Source organism: Eptatretus burgeri, chromosome 2 (genome assembly GCF_056783735.1).
Source record: "Eptatretus burgeri isolate ZD-2024b chromosome 2, Ebu_testis_v1, whole genome shotgun sequence".
NCBI lineage: Eukaryota > Metazoa > Chordata > Myxini > Myxiniformes > Myxinidae > Eptatretus > Eptatretus burgeri.
The window spans coordinates 154,629,972-154,651,426 of NC_140962.1; the positions used below are offsets into that span (position 1 = coordinate 154,629,972).

Consider the following 21,455-nt stretch of genomic DNA (forward strand, 5'->3'; position numbering starts at 1 on the left):
TCTTTCTAATGTGCCTTTTGTTCTTTTGCATTCTGATCCATTCTGTGCTCCAGGTCTTGCACGAGCCTTTACTTTGTTTCAAAAACAAAAAAAAATTCATACAATATTTCATGGAAAACAAATCGAACACTTCCTCTGTTCATATAATTATATAATTGTTTACGGAGAGGGACTGGGTTATAATCTCATCATTATATGGTGTTGATGTGATTTACAAACAAAACTATTGAAATGGTGAAACTATTCCCAAGGTTCTCCAAGTTGTTAATACAATGATAACCTCAGGGTTTCTCTCTTTCCCTCCTTTACCGTCAGTTTGAGTGGAAATCCCATCGGTGATGAGGGACTGGAGGGTTTGATGGAAGGTCTGAAATCCCAAAGAAAGTTACGATTCCTCTAGTGAGTGGGAAAGGGATTTGTTTTGGGTTATAAAACAAATTGATGCCATAATCCCTGATTGTGGACCTTGTAAGTTATCCGGGTGAACGTTGACCTCCATTATTTATCTTGAGTAGTTTCGTTTAACTTTGTGGTTTTTTTTTTCTCAGAGATGGGAAAGGAATGCAGAGCCACCCCTGCATGGGGGATCATTAAGGTTTATGGAGAGGAAATGAGGAACGATGAATAAATAACCACTTTTATAGACTAACTGGTGTACCTGGCGTTGCCCTTGCCATCCTATTGGCATTTTGAAGAAATTAAATTTTGATTTTTTTTGGTGGGGCCCTAAAACACTTCCCTACATCCACTAAATAATGGGTGTGGGATCATTTAATATTATTTTTCATGCAGCTACAAAGACCCTGCAGGGCGATTAAAAAAAAAAAAAGAGAATTGAATTTTTTTGCCGAAAATGCTCCCCGGCACTCACTGATGAACCTCTGAAAGTTTCACGAAGATCTGCTTGGTCATCTTGACACATAAAAATGGCAACACACACACACACACACACACACACACACACACACACACACACACACACACACACACACACACACCATCGTGAATTTTACAGCAACACTACTAATTCAGGGAAAAGTAACAACAAAACACTGCAACAACAGAACAGGTTCCACAAATAAAACCCAAGCACCACCATGGAAGCAAAGACTCGAGACACAGGACAGATGCATCAGTTCCAAAGAGGAAATCAAAGCCCAAAACTGAAGAGAAGAATCCAAAACAAACAAACAATTTTTTTTTTAAAGACAAAGACGTAGAGGTATTGGTTGCTGAAAACAAACACAAAATATAAACGAGAAAGAGCAATCAGAGAATGCAGACCCTTGCCAGAACTTGTTTTGTGTGGTGTATTTTGTGTGCCATTTATGTACTGATGTGTTACTTGATGAACAAGAGAAATAATTAGAACTGCCACTTGAAAACTGGTGGCCGTGATGACCGATTACCAAGACTTCCCACTTTGAAGCAACCCTACTTTGATCGGACACCTGACCGTGACCCAAAAATGATTATTCAATTGAATCTAGAATGGGACTAAAATAAATTCAATTCAAATCAAATGGAAGACCAAATTGGTACATTCCTGCATTGGAGTCATCAGAAGGAACCTGAACAAGCAAAAACCGAGGATGAAGTCATCGGGAGGAACCTGGATAGGATTCACATTTCATCTGCTACTCCTCTACCCTCAAACACATCCAAGCACAGCTGAGTGAGCCTTATTCAAAAAAAATTAATAATAAATCAAAAAGAACCCAGATCAAAAAATTAAATAATTCTTGCTGCCAGACCATGTGTCCGATCAAGTTGAAATTTAAAATATATATTTCCCATCAATACTACATCATAATTGTGAGGTTTCATGTCAATTGATTAAGCATTTCCAGAGAAAACATTATTTAATATTTTCTTCAATCCAATATGGCTGCCAAACCATGTGACCTATCAATTATTCCTGAACAAACTTGTACACGCAAGGCTTGGGGAACACTTGTTTGAAGATTCCCCTCAATCTGTCCAGCCATTCTGGAGAAGATTTTTATATGTTTTTAGGGTAAATCCAATATGGCTGCCAAACCATGTGACCGATGACATCATATGTGTGAACCTTTTTGGAATGTACTCAATAGACAGGGACGAAGGCTCTGAAGTGGGAACAACAGGTTTAATCCGGACACGGGCACAACACAGCACAGCACAGCATCGGAACATGGGCGGGTCACGTGACTGCTCAACCATGCCCTGGTACACCCATGTGTGGAGGGATTAGCATTAACTACTGAAACATCTCACTTTTGTTCCTCATGGATAGGCGGCCATATGTGTAAAGTTTTGCGTCGATCTGTTCAGCCCCTTCAGAGAAGAAGATTTTTGAAGGTTAAAAAAAAAATAACAATGTGGTTGCCGAATCACATGACCGATGACATCATCAAATTTTTTTCTGTCGACCATTTTATCCCTTGATGTCTGTCAATAACTTTCATACTGATCAGATATAGTGTTCTACAAATGCAATTGTGATGTCATAATGAAGGCACCTATGACGTCATAAAAATGGCACTTATTCCCCATGAGGAGAACTTGCCGTGTGCTAAGTTTCAATTTTTTCCTTGGTGCGGTTTCAGAGATAGAGGTCCAAAGTTTTTCCCTTTTTCCAACATGGCTGCCACACCACGTGACGTATGATATCATAATTATGATTAAAACATTCTACTTGAGTCGTCGTACCTTTAATGAAAATTTCGTCTTAATCCGACAAGCGGTTGCAGAGAAAAGCACGAAAGTGCTGTGCGGACAAACAAACAAACAAATAAATAGACAGACAGACATACAGACAAACACACCGAAACGCAATAACTTCTCCTTCGGCGAGGGTAATGATAGCAGGGAAAATAAAAAAAAACTACAACGAGGCTAACTACAGGAGGAAACAAGGCCAGATGTTTGAAAACAACCCGAAAAGATTCCATCGTGAACTGGGGAAATGGAAGCAGAACGTGTCATCCCCTCCTGGAAAAGATGAACTGGAACAATTCTGGAAAGAAATTCATTAAGATCGAAAACAACACAACAAGGAGGCGGAATGGATCTGAAACGGTGAGGAGCAACATCTCGAGGAGATGGGCCTCCAGTAATAATTGATGCAGAAAAGATAAGACAACAACTTGCAAAGATGGCAAACTTCAAAAGCCCTGGCCCAGTGGGGATCCCAAACTTGTGGCTAAAGCAATTTGATGCTGTCCACGTTCACAAAGCTCCGGCATTCGATGAACTTATCCAAGAGGATCAGGAAATGGATGAATGGCTCACAGAAGGTCGCACCTTCCTCATCCCAAAATCTGAAGAAACCCAAATATCTCACAAATACAGGCCAATAACCTGTCTACCAACAACATACAAACTTTTAACATGAATCATCACAGAAAGAATGTCCCACCACCAAACACAACAAGGAGGCCTCGAGGCAGAACAGAAGGGATGCAAGAGAGGATGTTATGGAACAATAGACCACCTACTACGAAACAAGGCCATACTCGAAAATTGTCACATGAGAAGAACCAAATTGGCCAAAGCCTGGATATACTATATATAAAAAAAAGCTTTCGACAGTGTCCCACATTCATGGATGATAAATTTCATGCAAGTCTACAAGATAAATCCCCCAAGTAATCAAGCCGATTGAGAAAGTCATGGATCTATGGAATACCACATTAATCTTGCAGCACTCGGAAGGAAAGATTGAAATACCAGGAGTGAAGATACAATGTGGGATCTTCCAAGGAGACAGCTTTTCCCCCCTCCTGTTTTGCCTTGCTCTGGATCCACTAAGTAACCGCATTAATAAGCAGGAACACGGATGCACCCCATCAACCAATAAAAGAACGTCCAAAGAAACAAGAAAGGTGACACATCTACTTTACATGGATAATTTAAACGTCGACACCTAACGACGAAGAATTGGCAGAACAACTGAAATGAGCGAAACTTTACTCTGATGACAACCAAATGGAGTTTGGCCGAAATAAGTGTGCCAGTGCACATTTGTAAAAGGTAGACCAACAAAAACGGACAACAACATCAATATTGACCGAGATACAACAATACAGGAGCTAAGCAACGAAGCATCTTACAAATACATTGGAGTAGAAGAGGGCCACCAAATATGTCATAAAAATGCACAAAACAATTACTAAAGAATACCTCAGTCGAACGAGGCTGATCGTGAAAACATACCTCTCCACGGAGCAAAATCAAAGCCATAAACCAACTGCCAGTACCAGTTTTCCAATACAGCAGCGGAATAGTAAACTGGCCAAAAGTGGCAATCAGAAAACTAGATATCAGAACAAGGAAACGCCTCACGAAGCACAAAATGTTCTGCAAAATCAATGCATCCCGAGAATGTACCTGCCGAGGAAAGAAGGAGGTGGCGGCCTGATGGAACTCAATGAAGTGCACAGAGCAATGACTGTAGGATCAGCAGAGTACATGAATAGTTCAACAGATTACCAAATGAAATTTGTACACAAGCAGGAACACAAGCCAGAAAAGGTATCTCACACTCACCTTGCAGAAAACTTCCAAAAACAAGTGCAAATAGGTGTCATGCACCAAACCAAAATGGCAACAAATACAGCCCCAAGATTGCAAAAAAGATAAAATAAAAATACAAGACAAAATACCAGCACAGATATAAAGTGACAACTGGAAGAAAGACAAAAGAGCAGGGAAATATAAAAAAAAAAACGAGTTGGACAGATTGGGGACAGACAAATAAGTATCACTGGAATGGCTAAGAAGAGGTTAGCTCAATTGCCACGGAGAACGAATTATTATAAATGCCCAAGATCAAAGACACTACAAGAATGGCTTTTAAAAAAATGGCAGGACCTAGCCAATCAGATAAGTGTAGATTCGGCAAGGTAGAAACAGCACGAGCCACCTCCTATCATGATGTAAAAAAACACTCATATCAGAACAGTTGTACACACAAAGGCACAACAAGGTTTGTGGAGTAATCCACTGGCACATCTGCATAAATTTCAATATCCCAGTTTCACAAAACTCATGGAAACATGAACCAAAAATAATCATTGAAAACAAGGACATAATGCTCACGTACAACTTGATGATCCCATCCAGCATGAACATCGAAAACAAAGCACTACACCGGATATAGTACTCAGATGCAAAAAGGAAAAGAAGGCATTGCTATTTGAGATTTCAGTATCCAGTGATTTTGGTCTAAATAACACATATCAAGAAAATTACCAAATATCAAGATCTGAAGAATGAAGTGAGAAGATCCTGGAAGCTGAAGAGTGTCGGAATGGTACCAGTGATAATTGGGGCAACGAGATTGATATAGAAGAACCTCATAAAGATCCTACAAGCCATTCATGGGAACATTACGACAAACGAACTACAGTTCTCGGCTGTGGGGGCTCAGTGACAATCCTGAAAAGTGCCCTCGGAACAAAACTCTGAGAAAAACACAACTTCACAACATAGGCCATGGATCATGATCCTTCACCGAAACGAAGGTGGACATTTCGAGTCCTGGGAGGGCTGTGTTCCAACTTCTGAAACCCTACTTATGGAGATAACAATCAAATACACACACTTCTCTTTTATAGTTCAGGATAAATGGCTTCACACAAATCATTCTGAACGTTCATCAAGTTTCAATCTCTTGCAGTGATGGTTCATAAACATCAAAAGGAACAGAGAATCTAAACTCAGTTCCGGTGATCAATATGCTTGTAGATCATGGTGAATGAGTATTAATGTGAAGAGTGAAGCTCTGAAGGTGATGAAGAAGAATGTACCATGGCGTACGCCATACAATAACTCTCAATCTAACGTTTGTGGACCCTTTTGGCTTCAAAGTCAAACCCCTTAATGATCCATTTATACAACTTGAACACCAATGTTGTACCTATGGTGTTGAACTGCAGTGATTGCACCAGGTGATACTGATGGTCCAGCTGCAGAGGGACGGGGCAGGTGGGGTGTAAGTTGATTGGGGGAAATCGATCTATGTTTGAAAATAAGGACGTTTCAACTCGTTACGAGAACATTTAGACCGTTATGCTTGTGTCACACCCTCAACGTTTTATCAATTATCTGAACGTGACCCCAGGTTTACATTCGGGTTAATTCACCCTCTTCTATGATATATATGTATATATGTGACATGTTATTATGACTTGTGATTTGTATTTATGGCTCGGTGTTACCTCTCTTTACAGCCTAAATGGATGCAGACTGAGCAAGAAGTCTGGACCTGTCCTAAGGGACCTGAAGAAGAGAAACAAGTTGGAGATTCTTAAGTGAGTCCTGAACTGTTATTGAGGTTTTCAGTCCTCTTCTCTTTCACTGGATACGGATTTGTGAATTTCCATGACGGTTCATTAATAAACTCAATTCTTTATGCAATTCGTCAGAGATTTCAAAGAAACAATTCTTAATACCGTCCCGAACCCCCTGCCCTCCCCTCCTTCCCCCCTCCCCCCATCTCAAACAATATTCTGTTCATTCTATCAATTTTGATTATAACATTTTGTTTATCTTATTGATAAATAAATCAAATCCATTCATTCACACTTTTATTTTTTTTATTTTATTATATTGCAACCACTTTCCAGGGCGATTGGCAACGATCCCAGAGTCGAGTACTTCCTTGATGACTCCACAACCATCCTCCGATGATTCATACACAGTGATTGTGGAGGGGTTTGGGAGAGGAGGTGTGCGTGTGAAAGGGTTAGAGTAATGTTATTTTTTGATTTAAATATGCTCTTGTTTAAACATAATCAATAATAATATTTGTGCATGTAGTTTATGACATGTTTAAAATATTTTATTTTTTATTTTTTAAGCAGAAACCATGATTGAACGAGTATTCACTCTTTACCTCTCACGTTTGTTGTGGCATTTTCTGATTTGTTCTATTAACCGACCTGGTGTAAATCCTGTTACTCAAGTTGTAAGAAACAATTGATTCACTGTTCACAACGAAAAGTACATTTGATCAGAGAACATTTATTTCGTGGTACCACGGAGTCAAAAGCACTGAGATGTAAACATCCACAATGATTTGCACGAATCAAAGTTTACATTTTCCGACATTTACATGCTTTCGTGGGAGTGGAGAGGGCTGGGAGATTCAAAGGGAGAGAGAACATGTGACTTTCAGCTGGCCTTGGTGAGAATCAGACAAAATACTAAATAGCAGACAACCAAAAGGAGTACAAGATAAGACCGTAGGTTATAGTTTCTTACAAAGAAATGAATATAAGGAATTATGTATATAAAAGGCAGTGAGTACATGGGTCTGATAAACATTAGGCAAAAGAACTCAAACTGCAATATGTGTCCACTGGGTGAAAGAGAATGACATAATCATGGCAAAAGTTGCAGTGCCATCAACCAGGCCACCCTGTCTCATAGTAAGACATTCCCCCCATCAACACCTAGACAAAAGGGAAACACATTTGACAGCCAATTCGACTATAGCATAAATATTGAATTTATAAAGCACCAGCAACAATTATAATTGAGAGTACATGAATATAATTATTTTTTCTTCCACACGTTCAAGATTGACATCACAGGTGTTAATCCAGACAAAGGAACAAGACCCGTGTTGATTTTGTTCGGACTTTTTTTTTTCATTTTTATCATTTTTGCTCGCCTGTTCGAAGAACAGAGAGCTATAGCGATACCCCTGGCGTTAGCATCAGCGTCAAGCATGAGCGTGAAAATGTTAACGTTTTTGGTGCAAGTTATTTAGAAGCTTGCCATTCATTTAATATGTGTACTAGGATGCTGATATTTGGCATGGAGGTTCCTTTGGGGTATATTATTTATGTAGTGAAGTTGAAATTAAAAAATAATTAATTTCAATATTTTAAAATTTTTGACCTGTTTTGAACTTAACTTTTTTGTAGCACATCAACGTTAAAGTTTTTGGTGCAAGTTATTTAGAAACTTGCCATTCATTTACTATGTGTACTAGGATGCTGATATTTGGCATGGAGGTTCCTTTGGGGTATATTATTTATGTAGTGAAGTTGAAATTAAAAAATAATTAATTTCATTATTTTTAAATTTTTGACCTGTTTTGAACTTAACTTTTTTGTAGCACATCAACGTTAAAGTTTTTGGTGCAAGTTATTTAGAAACTTGCTATTCATTTACTATGTGTACTAGGATGCTGATATTTGGCATGGAGGTTCCTTTGGGGTATATTATTGATGTAGTGAAGTTGAAATTAAAAAATAATGAATTTCAATATTTTTAAATTTTTGACCTGTTTTGAACTTAACTTTTTTGGAGCACATCAACGTTAAAGTTTTTGGTGCAAGTTATTTAGAAGCTTTCCATTCATTTACTATGTGTACTAGGATGCTGATAGTTGGCATGGAGGTTCCTTTGGGGAATATTATTTATGTCGTGAAGTTGAAATTAAAAAATAATTAATTTCAATATTTTAAAATTTTTGACCTGTTTTGAACTTAACTTTTTTGTAGCACATCAACGTTAAAGTTTTTGGTGCAAGTTATTTAGAAACTTGCCATTCATTTACTATGTGTACTAGGATGCTGATATTTGGCATGGAGGTTCCTTTGGGGTATGTTATTGATGTAGTGAAGTTGAAATTAAAAAATAATTTCAAAATTTTTTAAATTTTTTACCTGTTTTGAACTTAACGTTTTTGTAGCACATCAACGTTAAAGTTTTTTCCTTTCTAATGTTTTTATCTACCACACTATTTTTTACCGATTACAATATACAAATACATATATTGCTTTAAAATTATTTGGATCAGACTTCACTGCAATGCTTTATAAAAAATATTATTAGACTAGTCTTTTAAAAACGTTAAATGTTTTAACAGGCGAGCATTGAGTGGCTTTGACACCAACTCTCTGGTTAACTTCGGCGTGATAACATTTTGTTTCCACCGTACATTTAGTTCCTCAATGATGTTGTCCATTGCTTTAACTTCAAACTCCGATACATATTGGGGGAGAATCCAAAACATGGAGAATCTACACTATAATACTCTCCTCCAGTGTGTCTGTCTGTTCGGGGTGTGGTTTCCCCCGTTCAGGGAGGGACTTCAACATCAAATTGCCGCCATTTTATTTGCCCCGTACAGGTCTGAGGCCTCTTTTGTAAGGTTTGTGCTTTCTGATTCTCACGGCTTTATCTTAACCCAAATTCGATATCTGATTTCATTTTTCAGAGTCGCTAAGATGGTTTAAGACTACAATTTTTTTCTTCACTTTTTCCTGAAACGGACGAATATTGGTATTTTTAGAGAAAAATACATTTTAATATCTGTTTTGAATGTATCTGGTCAGACACGATGTGGGAAGGGGGGAGATGATGGGGTAAGGGGTGGGAGGAGAGGGGGGGAGAGAGAGAGAGAGAGAGAGAGAGAGAGAGAGAGAGAGAGAGATATAGAGAGATAGAGAGAGAGAGAGAGAGAGAGAGAGAGAGAGAGAGAGGGAGAGATATATAGAGATAGAGATAGAGATAGAGATAGAGATAGAGATAGAGATAGAGAGAGAGAGATATATTGAAGTCACATTTTACATGATGTGGAATTTCCACGTGTCCCTAAAGGAGGTGGGGGGGGGGAGAGGGGGTTCCTTACGGTCCTGTCGGAGAGACATAGTAAGAGTGTGAGATTTGTCCGGATTGAAAGACATGTTCCACGCGTTGGACCAGTTTGTGATTTCACCCACATCTGCAGTGAGCGAAGAAGCTGCTCCTTGCCGATCTGAGGGATGGCATATGGTACGGCAGAGAGTGGTATCATCAGCAATGTGATATATAGGATTTTCCAGAGAGTCGGAGAGATCATTGATGAAAACGAGAAAAAGAACAGGACCCAGAACACTACCTTGAGGAACTCCAGCCTGGACAGGAAGAGGGGATGAAAGAACTCCATTAAGGGCCACACGTTGGCTGAGACAGGAGAGGAAGTCTGTGAGCCATGAGTGAAGATGGCCTTGGTTACCATAGGAAGAGAATTTGGTGAGCAGGGCAGGGTGCCAGACCGTATCGAAGGCACACGATATGTCTTGGGAGATAGCTCTGATTTCATGTCTGCCATTGTAGTCCATGGGCCAAGGCCCTAATTTTCATGAATCGGTATCGGATTAGTGGTAATTGTTTATGTTTTTCAGTTGGGTACATGTCTCAGGCATCATTTAAGCTTGGGTAGCCCTCGCAATATGGTAGCTTAGCAGTAGTTACCTTTGGTTTTCTGTTTTTAATCAGGAAAAAATTCGGAAAATTGAATTTCAGCTTCTGGATGTGCAAAATGTTTATAAAAATGATCAAATATATTTTTTATTTTGTTACAGGTAATTGGTCGGTTTGATGTAAATGCAACGATTGTCAATGATGTGGGTATATATTGAGAAATAAATTATATTATGAGAATTTAAGTCCCTAATATTCTTCATTATGGAATTCTGTGGCTGACACTTTATTATATATGTCAAAGACTATTGTATTTAAGAGAATGCTTTATCTGCCCAAAACATCCCCAATCACTGCCAAAAACTGGATAAGTATTACTTACCTAAAAATATGTATGGATTTGGAAAATTTAACATTCAGTTACCCCTACCCCCATAATTGAAAAATATCACATTTTTATATTTGTTACTACTGATGAATGCATATCATTAAATACCTTGGTAGGAGATATTTATATCACATTTACATTTATCTACTAGTCATTAGGGAACATAAATGCATGATTTCTTTGCTTTGCTTTACTTTTGTGGTGATGGATATTGCCATACGCTACTTTGTTTCAGGTGTACCAAACAGGGCCCAACAGCGATGTCCACTGACCATCCTGCCAAGCGACCTCGAGTTGACCATGAGGATTGTGTTTGTATAGTGCACAGTCCTAATGAAGACATTACAGCACCTCTCGTTCAACTGAAGGATAATGACTCCTGGCAAACATTACTGCGGGCTACAAAGATACGAAATCATCAGCCCCTTCTAGATATTGCTAAACAATTGAATGGAAATGAACTTCCACAATTAACATACCATGCAAAATGCCGAAAACTCTTTACAATGAAGAAACAGTTGGAGGCTACAGAGTGAAAGGAATCACCCATTGACAAGCTCCATGAGATTGCAACTGTTAGAAGATCTATTAGAGAACAACCCAGTACTTCCAGGGTATATGAACAGAAGTGTATCCTGTGTCAGAAACAGAGCAGGTATATATCTGGGACGAAGACCCGTGAAGTCTTGCAGAAATGCGTAACTACTGGAGCAGATGCCAAACTTCGTGAAGTTGCTGTCAGTAAATTAGATGCCAGAGTAGTTGCCTTACTTAGTAGAGAAGCAGTAGCTACAGAGGCTCATTTTCACAGGTCATGTTACAGAGCATATACCAAAGAAGATTATGTGAAAAAATGTTCATCTACTGACAGTCCAGCTGAAAATGAGTACTGTAAAATTGAGGACAAAGCCTTCCAGTATGTATGTCATTATATCCGGTGCAATTTATTTGTGAACCCCCGTGCTATAATGTTTAATGATCTCCGGACCATGCTACTGGACCACATGAAAGAGTTGGGTTGTACACAGGTCTCAGATTCAACTAGGAAGAACCTACGCCGCAAGTTAGAAGAAGAATTTCAGGATTCTGTGATCATTATTAGTGATGAGAAAGGTCGGCTTGTAATTTATCCAGATAGTATCTCTCAAGATAAATTAGTTCTTGACATTCTGAATTTACAGCAAGAACTAAGCATCCTGAAGTCAAATGAATCTGACAATAGGACAATATTGACAAAAGCAGCATTGATACTTCGTGCTGATATTTTTGCCCATAATCATACAGAAATATGGCCCCCACAGCGCGATGAATTGAACAATGCAGATGCATTCTTGCCTACATCTGTAATTCATTTTTATCGCACAGTAATAGCAGGAACATGTGGCGATGAAAACCTAACAGTTTCAGCCAACAGGCAAATCAAGTCCTTTGGGCAAGACCTCATTCATGCTGTAACTAGGGGAAAGAGAGGTCTTCACTTGCAGAATGTATCTGCCACAACTGCTAAGCTGTTGTGATATCAATGAATGTCGCTATCTGATGTTCTGCACTCGAAAAGGGGAAGGGGACTCTTCACAACTGCCTCCATGTCATGATACACTGTATCAACACACTCTCCGTGCTAACTACCAGGCAGCCATTTGGAGACGTAGCTCAGAGCAAGAGATTTGTGCTCCTGATCCAGTTGGACATGGCTGGACTCTAGAAGACAACAGTGCCCTAGGTGTCAAGTGGATGACTGGATTGCCTGCTCCACAGACAGTTCTTGATCTACTGAGTTGTAACTGTCGTAGAGTTTGCAAAGCTCCACATTGCTCATGCATTGGAAATGGGCTGAAGTGCACTTTGATGTGCAAGTTACAAACCTGTGAAAACAGACTACAAGATGATGAGGAAAATGACGAAGGACCAGACTTCCATGAGGAAATGGATGAGGAATATGAGGAGGAAGATTGACTTTCTAAAGTGCCTTAGTTTATAGGGTTTGTAGTGCTCCAAAGTGCTTTGGTGACCTATTAAATTCCTAGTGATGTTAACAAATAGACAAGAGTGATAACCAGTAATCTAATATGCCATGTCATGTTGTATGGTACATCATCAAAGCAAATGAATGGAAAAAGCATATTTTTCTAATTTAGGGGGGTAAAAGAATTGGGTTTTTAGGGGGGTAGCCCCCCTAAATAAAAATTGGGGGGGGGCTAAATGTAAAATATTAAAAAAGCCAAATATGTTTATGAATTTCTGATGCATTACCAGTTACTAGCAATGATTGGGGATGTTTTTCATGCATAAAGCACAGCTTTATCCCCATTAGTTTTATGAATATTGAATAAAACGTCCATACGCAAAATCAAATGTGAGGCTATTTTTTTGCTAATTTTGTGGTAAAAATGGGAAAATCTTAAAAATTAATCAATTTTAAAAAATATTTTTTGTGTTTACAAATCATCGTTAATTTATGTGATACATATTGAAAGCAAGTTTTGGTCATTGTGGTCAATATTTTGTAAAATTTTAATGAAATTTCAATTTTCATCACTTATACTACCTAAAATACAGACTATCGAGGGTAACCACTATTAAGCTACCATATTGCGAGGGCTACCCAGGCTTAAATGATGCCTGAGACATGTACTCAACTGAAAAACATCATAAACAATTGCCACGAATTCGATACTGATAAACCCCATGGCCAATGGACTATTGACTATCTCCATCCATTGTTGGGAGAGCTGAAGCAGAATATCCAGCGTAGAGTGACCTGGTCTGAAACCAAATTGATGATCGGAAATCATTTATCAAAAAACCTACGATTAAAATAAAACAAAAGGTCAACAATTTCCTCCATGTGAAAATGTTGATGAGGAACAATACCAATTAAATGTACAATGGTTAGCATGACAGGCCCTGAGTGTAATAAGGAAGTTTAATCAACTTCAGGCTCAGCATATTGCAAATTGAAATGGGAACAGCACTTGGTAGAGCGCATACTTCCACTGGGCCTGTCAAACCACCAACTCATCAAAATATTAATAGTTCCATCAAAATATTAAGAAGAAAAAAATAACTTCCATCAAAATATTACAGTATCGTTTTCTCCAAAACAGTAAGTCCTCGCTTAACATAGTCCCAGTTAACATTGCGTCGTTATTAAGTCACTGATCCATTGGAGAACAAACTCGTTTAATATTGTTCACTGTTCCTTTATAAAGTCGTTTTACCTCTAATTTTGTACCAAGCTAATAGTTTTCCTCGTTTTAATAAAGTTACAGCATAAACCATACTGTAAATGCACTAATGCAGTGTATAAGCCCATCCAGAGTACGTACAGCATAGGCCTTATATACACCGAGCCACAATGTGCATCGATAACATCAGTGGGTCCTCGGCTGAAGTTATTCAGGTATGCATGAATGGAGTGTGGAGGAAGTTGTGACCTGAATATGTCAATGATTTGATGGGATTTAAAGATGTTGTCCCCGTTATGAAGAAAGTTATCCTCGGGTTGACCAACAAGCAAAAACAGACATAAAATGTCATAGCCCCTGTTGTTTTTGTAAATTTGCTGTGCGGAGTTAAAGGGCTAGCCCATATTTGTTACAACTAAAATTTCTGCCAGCCCACCAATTGGCCATATTTGATCAGATCGCAAAATATAGTTAGGTGCAAGTGTATGCCATATTGTCCTGTGCTTGTGCCACTTTTGAACAAAATCGGACCATGCATGTCCGAGAAATGGTTGGGGATGCTTTTAAGTAACAAAATGGCCGCCAGTCGGCCATATTGGATCTGATGTCGGAAATAAATGACGAGCTTATGTAAAATGACAATGACAAGCATATTCATTATCTGTTTGCCAAGTTTGAAGAACATCGGTAAATGAATGTCTGAGAAATGGTTGAGGACTTGTTCAACATCCGCCATCTTTGATCGCATTGTGAAACAAAATGATGTGCATATGTATACCATCACGTGTTGTCTTTGTGCCAAGTAAGGATAAAATTTGTCCATACATGTCCAATATATGGTTCCGGACGCACGCATGCACGCACACACGGACACGGAAATCGAGACCAAATGCATCAGCCCCCGTTTTGGACGAACACCAACGGGGGCTAATAAAGTGGGGTTTGATGAGGTGGAAGGAGTCGACATTACACAACTGCAATCACATGGAGAAGGGCTAACCAATGAAGATCTGAAGCTGCTCGAGATCATGACAAAAATGCAACTGGAGATGATATTCAATTGTTCGTTTAAAATTATATAAAACTTGTACTCAAAATGTAAATAATATCTTTTGTCTGACGATAAAAATTTCCCCTGGACACTAACCCCCTCTCCCTGCATTTACATTAATTCCTGTTGGGAAATTGGATTCGCTTGAAGCCGTTTCAGTTATAGTCATACTTTTCAAGAACGCAACTACAACGTTATGCGAGGACTGACTGTGTCATGGGTTTTCAATCTAATTTTCCCTCTGTTCAATCATTTATTCATGTCAATTCACCTGGTTTGCTGGCTTTATCAGAAAGTAGACTGGATCATTACATCTCTTCCGACTCTTTTGTAATACCTTGTTCCATCTTTCATTAACTTGATCATCTTCTATCTCATGGTCTTGGTATTTATATCAAAGACTCTTTGCCTGTAGCTCGTGAAAACTCCTTCGAATGTAGCATTCATGAGTTTATGTGTTTTAGTCTTGCTCTCTTCCATTTCACAACATATCTGTCTTTTCAATATCGTCCACCTCCATCACCCTCCTGTGCAGTGCAAGATGCCATTTCAGACAGCATTGACCATGCTATTTTATTGCATCTTTCAGATCATAGTATTTGGCGACTTCAATGTTCACCGCAAGGAATGGCTGATATATTCTCGTAATACCAACCCTCCTGGCATTGGAACTCATAATTTCACTGCTTCTCAAAATCTCATCCAAATTATAGCATCTCATTCTCGTATCCATGATCGTGATCCTGATAGAAGGTACTTACTTGATCTCATCATGTGTTCCAACCTGGATGAATGCATTGCCAAGGTTTTGCCTCCAATTGGTAACTCGGATAACTAAACTGTTTCTGTGCATCATATTCTTCACCGCCAACTACATTCCATCATTTTGACCGTACTGTTTTTTTCAGTTTGGGAATGCTGGTTGGGACGGATTTCGTTCTTTTCTGGCTGATGTGCCATGGGCATCTGCTTTCAGTCTGGGTCGGGATTTGAGTGCTGAGGAAATATCCCAATGGATTCTCATTGGCACTGACAATTATATTCCCTCAAGTACCTTTCAGATAAAAGCTCATTCTCAACCCTCAATCACTCCTGCTTGTGCGGCAGCAATTGCTCATCTTAACCATTTTTTTTTTCAAGCAGTCCAATTTGCTGGGGCCCTTTGATTCAAAGCATCTATTTTGTGAAGCGAGTAATCGTTGGAAGAGAGATTTGGAGGGTGCCAAGTAGCAACATGCAGACTCTGTTGCTGGCTCTATTACGACTCAGCGGCTTGGTTCGAGAGACTTTGGTGGATTTCCAACAGTGTTCTTAACCACGATAAGTCCTCAACACCCCCTCTCTTTCAGGGTCCTGGGGTTCTTACCTCCCCCTTTGGATAGGGCCAATGTTTTTGCAGAGCAATTTGCCTTTAATTCCTCACTTAACGATGATGGGCATTCCCTTTCTGTTTGTCCATCCATCAAAGATAAGGTTATTTCTACCCCCCTTGTCACTCCTCAGAATGGTGCCAGAATGATTCATTCTTCGGATGTGTGAGAAATGAAATATAATTAAATTTGTGTGCTTGATGGAATTAATAAATTAATGCTTGGGCGAAGAGATTTGTCTGCAACAGTCAAGGACTCTGGTAAATGCAGCATACCTTTTATTGTCTTTTCTATATGAAAAGAAGCACTGGCCCATGCACGTCCTGCCCAGAGTTCGCAGTCCCACACTCCCACATCCTGACTCAGGGCACACCTGGCCAGATATGGAGTTGTTTTTCCTTTCTGTTTTCAATAATTATTGCTTTACAAAGCTCTTTGTAGTTTGACATTGATTAATTAATTTTCTTGGAAATGATGTTCATGGGATAGACCACGCCTTGTTAGTAATAAGATAAAACTCAGGAATACTCTGCCTATAGTTAGAGAGGGCTTGGAGATTTTACAACAGGCACTCTTTCCGCACGTGTGTTTATCCATTAAATGATCATAATTGGACTATAAAGTCTTTTCTGATTTATAGATATCCAAAATTTCCACGACAGAACTTCATGCAGTGAGCAGGGCCTGCTGAATGCGGAGAGGGGAGAGGGGCCACTGCCGGTCGGATAGCAAGCACCTGGCTGGCCAGGAGGGATTACAGGAAAGGTAAGAGACCTTTTGAAATCTCTCTACAGGAGGTGCATTGCTGTGGCTAGGCAGCTTGCCCCGCTTCTCTCTGTAGATGTTGCTAAAGCCCAAACTGAAATTTAAAGGAAAGCATACAGAGATCGTTTATTGCATTAAATAAAGTGGATCCGGGGTAGTGTCGTGAGCAAGCACTTCGACATTACAAGAGACTTGTCGTCCCGTTCAGTTGGCCTAACATCTTGCCAGCTGGTATAAATCACTGAGTCGTGGCTGCAGCTGAGCCATTGCGCAGAGAGTTGTAAAACTGCCAAGTTGAGGAACGGCGGTAGCACTGCGTAGAATAATAAGATGCTGAGTCACGGAGTGGCGGGAGGTGCAGGTTAAGTTCGCTGATGGCAAGTGACAAGATGGCGGAAGTGCACCAAGGTTGCAAGAGCCAGTGGCGGTAATAAAGGAAGCGTCACTATGAGCTAAGCAATAGGAATGCCAAAGGAAAATTGGGTTCTGAGGACTGCCAAGCACCCAAAGCGAGAGAGAAGCACTCAAACACCAGGCAGAAATCCCCGCCTTCAAAGGCTGACAACAAGCAAAGTCACGCCCCTGAGGGATGATTGATGGGCGTGATGTCAGAAGATAGCCGAGCAGGCAGAAGCCCCACCTTCCCGGGTTGGGAATGAGCAGGACACGCCCCAGATAACAGGATAGAGAGTGATCAGAGCAGAGGCATGTGGCACTTTTGGTGAAGAGCCGTGAGCAGTCGGCTGGCGTTTTTGGTGGAGAATCGTGACAAGGAGGCTGACACATTTTGAGAGGCATCGGACTCGGTAAGCTTGCGCATTGTGGAAGGATTCTGACTAAATATGACGAGAGTAGGGCAGAGCGCACGCACGAGGCAGGGGCAGAGTCAGAGGTGAGATCGGAGAGTGAGCGTACGCCGAGGAGGACGCCACGACCATTGAATTTTTATTTTTTTGTATACCTTGTCGAGGCTCGTGTGAGAGCTAACACACAATGCACAGCATGGGGGCATGAGACAAGAGGGGAGGGAGTGGGAAGGACAAAAACAGGGAGGACCAGAGACATTAGGAGATTTGTGGAAGGGAGAGGGATGGAGCGGGGAACATAGGGAATACAAGATGGACATTACAGGGACTTTCAGGAAGGAAAGCAGGGAATTTGAAGGGGGTGGGTTTGGGTGGATTATCGGGGGTAGAAAAGATCGTGGATTTGGATGGGGGACGATAAGAGGTGGTGGTGAACAGCTGTTTTGAAGGCCTGGAGGGAAGCATGGGATTGAAGAGAGTGAGGGAGTTTATTCCAAAGGTGGGAAAAAAGAGGAATGAAAGAGTGAAGATGAGCAGTGATTCGTGATTTTGGTAGTTTTACCAGAAGGGGGTTGTTGGCGGACCTTGAGCGCCCTGCGGAAATGTGGTGGGGACAAATCGCACAGAGAGCAGGGGGGCAAGGCTGGAGAGGAGACGGGAGAAGAGAAAAAGACCACCGACCAGCCTGCGGTGAGAGAGTGAGAGTCCCAAAGACTCAGCCTTATTGCGGGAGATGCCAATGATCCGAAATGCCTTCGTTTCCACAGGGTGAAGCCGAGAAAGGTGGGAGGCAGGAGCACCAGCCCAGAGGGGAGAGCAGTACTCCATCAGGCTGTGGACAAAAGCTTTGTAAGTGGTCATGAGCTCAGGTTGGCCGAGGAAGGACTTTGCACGACGGAGGATTCCCAGTCGGCGAATGGTTTTGGAGGCGAGGTTTGAAATGTGGCTTTCCCAGGAAAGGTCATGGCAGATAGTGAGACCCAGAAGCTTGAAAGAAAGGACTTCTTCCAGAGGATTGTTGAGAAAGTGGATGGAGGGGGGGGGTTCTAAACGGTCCTTTCGGAGAGACATACTGAGAGTGAGATTTGTCCAGATTGAAAGACATGTTCCGTGTGTTGGACCAGTTTGTGATTTTATCCAGATCTGCAGAGAGCGAAGAAGCTGCTGCTTGCCAGTCTGAGGGATGACAGATGGTACGGCAGAGGGTGGAGTCATCAGCAAAGAGATATAGAGGATTTTCCAGAGAGTCGGAGAGATCATTGATGAAACCAAAAAAAGAACAGGGCCAAGAACGCAACCTTGAGGAACTCCAACTTGGACAGGAAGAGGGGATGAAAGAACTCCATTTAGGGCCACACGTTGACTGCGACAGGAGAGGAAGTCTGTGAGCCATGAGTGGAGATGGCCTTGGATACCATAGGAAGAGAGTTTGGTGAGCAGGGCAGGGTGCCAGACTGTGTCAAAAGCACGTGATATGTCCTTGGATACGGCTTGGATTTCTTGTCTGGCATTGAGGACCTCCATCCATTGTTGGGAGAGTAGAAGCAACATATCCAGGGTAGAGTGACCTGGTCTGAAACCAAATTGATGATCAGAAATCAAGCCATTGGAGAAGAGGAAGGATTTAATGTCTGAAGCGATGATGGATTCCATAACCTTGCCGATGAGTGGGAGAAGGCTGATTGGTCTGTAGTTACAGGGATATGATTTTGCACCTTTTTTGTGCAGGGTAGTGATGTTTGCTGATTTCCAAGCAAATGTCAGATGACCTTGAGCAAATGAGAGGGTGAATAGGACAGAGAGAGGGTGAGCAAGAGCAGAATAGCAGGCTTTGAGGACACGTGGGCTGATGCCGTCTGGACCGGTTGCAGAATCTGAGTCGAGGTTTGACAGCAAGCTCTCCACCTTGTCAGGAGAAAAGGATACAGAGTCCAGGGACAGTTGGGTGCGACTGGGTAAGGTGGGTAGAGAAAGCGATGGGTTTTGGAAACAAGATTTAGCTGCAAACACCGAGTTTAGGCATTCAGCTTTATCACGTGCGGTATCAGCAGTGCGGCCATTTGAGGTAAGGGAGGGGATGGAGGGGAAACATACACTAGAAACAGATTTGATTAGATACCACCAGGATTTTGAGGAGGGAGAGATGTTTGAAAGTTCGGACTTGAGCTGAGAAAGATGTTGTTTTCTGGCTCTCCTGAGGGTAGATACACACTTGTTCTGAGCTTTATGGAAGGAACTGAGATTGCCCTCAGTTGGGTTTGCTTTCCATGAGGCAAAGGCAAGTTGTTTCAGGACAACTGCCTCACCACAAGCTTCAGTAAACCAAGGGCGGGAGGAAGGGTAGGACAACTGAACACGAGAGGGGATAAATCTGTGCATGAGGGAGAGCAAGTTTCTTTGAAAGAATTCCCAGGATGAGTTGATGTTTGAGAAAGTAGCGATAGGAGACCAGTCTGTAAGTTTGATGGCTGCTTGGAGACCCTGCCAGTCGGCTTGAGTGAAATGCCAGACTCGACGGCGGTGAGGTGGTTCTCTGATAATAGCCAGAGAGATGTCCACTTTGACAAGGACGTGGTCAGAAGAACCAATTGGAGCGGTGGAAGAGCAGCAAATATTGTCAGGGAAATTTGTCAAAATCAGATCCAGAAGAGATGGAGTACCATTGGTTGAGATCCGGGTCGGGAAGTTGACTGATTGAGTCAGTCCCAATGATTCGCAGAAGGCTTTTGCTGAGGTGCCATGACAGGTGAGAGAGGTAGCCACACCTAGCCAACTGGCGAGATGACAATTGAAGTCGTCACATAAGAGGAAGAGAGAGTTTGGATGAGAAGATAGAAGTTGGTCCATGTTTTCGGATAGTGAGGTGTAGATGGAGTCACCACTGTTCGGTGGATGGTACAGTACACATATAAACATGAGGTGGGAGTGGAGGGGAAGCCGTAGCCAGAGGTATTCCTGGGGATGTGGGGGAGTGAGAGCAGTGCATGGAGAGTGAGGAATAGAGTCTTTGATGAAGAGAGCAACTCCTCCACCAGGACGAGGCTCAGGTCTGTCATACCAGAGGAGGGAGCAACCAGGGAGAGATACTTGGGAGTCAGAGATGTCTTGAGGGAGGAAAGTTTCTGTTCGGCAGATTATGTCTGGTTTGTCAGTGGCAACCTGTAGGGAAAGATCTGAAAGGTTTGAGCGAAGGCTCCGGATATTTGAGGTCCACACTGTTAATGAAGAGGGAGGGGAGGAGGGTTTAGGAGCAGTGGGTTGGAGGAGAGGGGAGGGTCGGACAAGGGACGAGGGGGGGGAGGTAAGGAGGGTTGTTAAAAGAGTGTGGGGGATTGCAGAATAGCTAGGGGAGGGGGCTGGATGAGGAGGAGAAAAGGCTCTGTGGTGCTGGGGGAGAGGGGGCACAAGAGAAGGGGAAGAAGGCAGTTGAGGATTTGAGGAGGTGGAGTGAAGAGATGGAGGTGAGAGGGCAGTGGAAGGAGGCAGCTTTGTGGATGAGAGGGGGGAAACTTTGAGAAGGATGAGTGAGGGGGATGAAAGGTGGGACAAAATTGAGGGGGGGATTTTTGAGAGAGGTGAGAGGGTGGCTTGGAGGGAGAAGAGTGGGATGGTTGCTTTGAGAGTGAGAGTGAGGGGTGAGAGGGGTGAGTTGGCACTGAAGTTGGAAAAAAAGAATGGTTGATGGAAAGTGAACTCATAGCA

At 41.5% G+C, this 21,455-nt stretch overlaps 1 protein-coding gene across 6 annotated transcripts in view; it reads left to right on the forward strand.

The window, feature by feature from the left end:
• The window catches only part of LOC147033631 (NACHT, LRR and PYD domains-containing protein 3-like), a 99,683-nt gene extending 85,213 nt beyond the window's left edge, over positions 1 to 14,470 (forward strand). For 4 of the 6 annotated variants that reach the window (XM_085871682.1, XM_085871678.1, XM_085871681.1 and 1 more), the window contains 4 exons: positions 316 to 399; positions 6,216 to 6,296; positions 6,612 to 6,713; positions 10,809 to 14,467. In XM_085871682.1, coding sequence (XP_085727808.1) covers positions 316 to 399; positions 6,216 to 6,296; positions 6,612 to 6,675 — 229 coding nt within the window. In that variant the 3' untranslated portion in view covers positions 6,676 to 6,713; positions 10,809 to 14,467. Of the gene's footprint in view, positions 1 to 315; positions 400 to 6,215; positions 6,297 to 6,611; positions 6,730 to 10,808 lie in introns of all 6 variants that reach the window. The other 2 variants (XR_015055564.1, XM_085871680.1) reach the window with 2 other exon arrangements.
• The last annotated feature ends 6,985 nt before the right edge of the window (positions 14,471 to 21,455 follow it).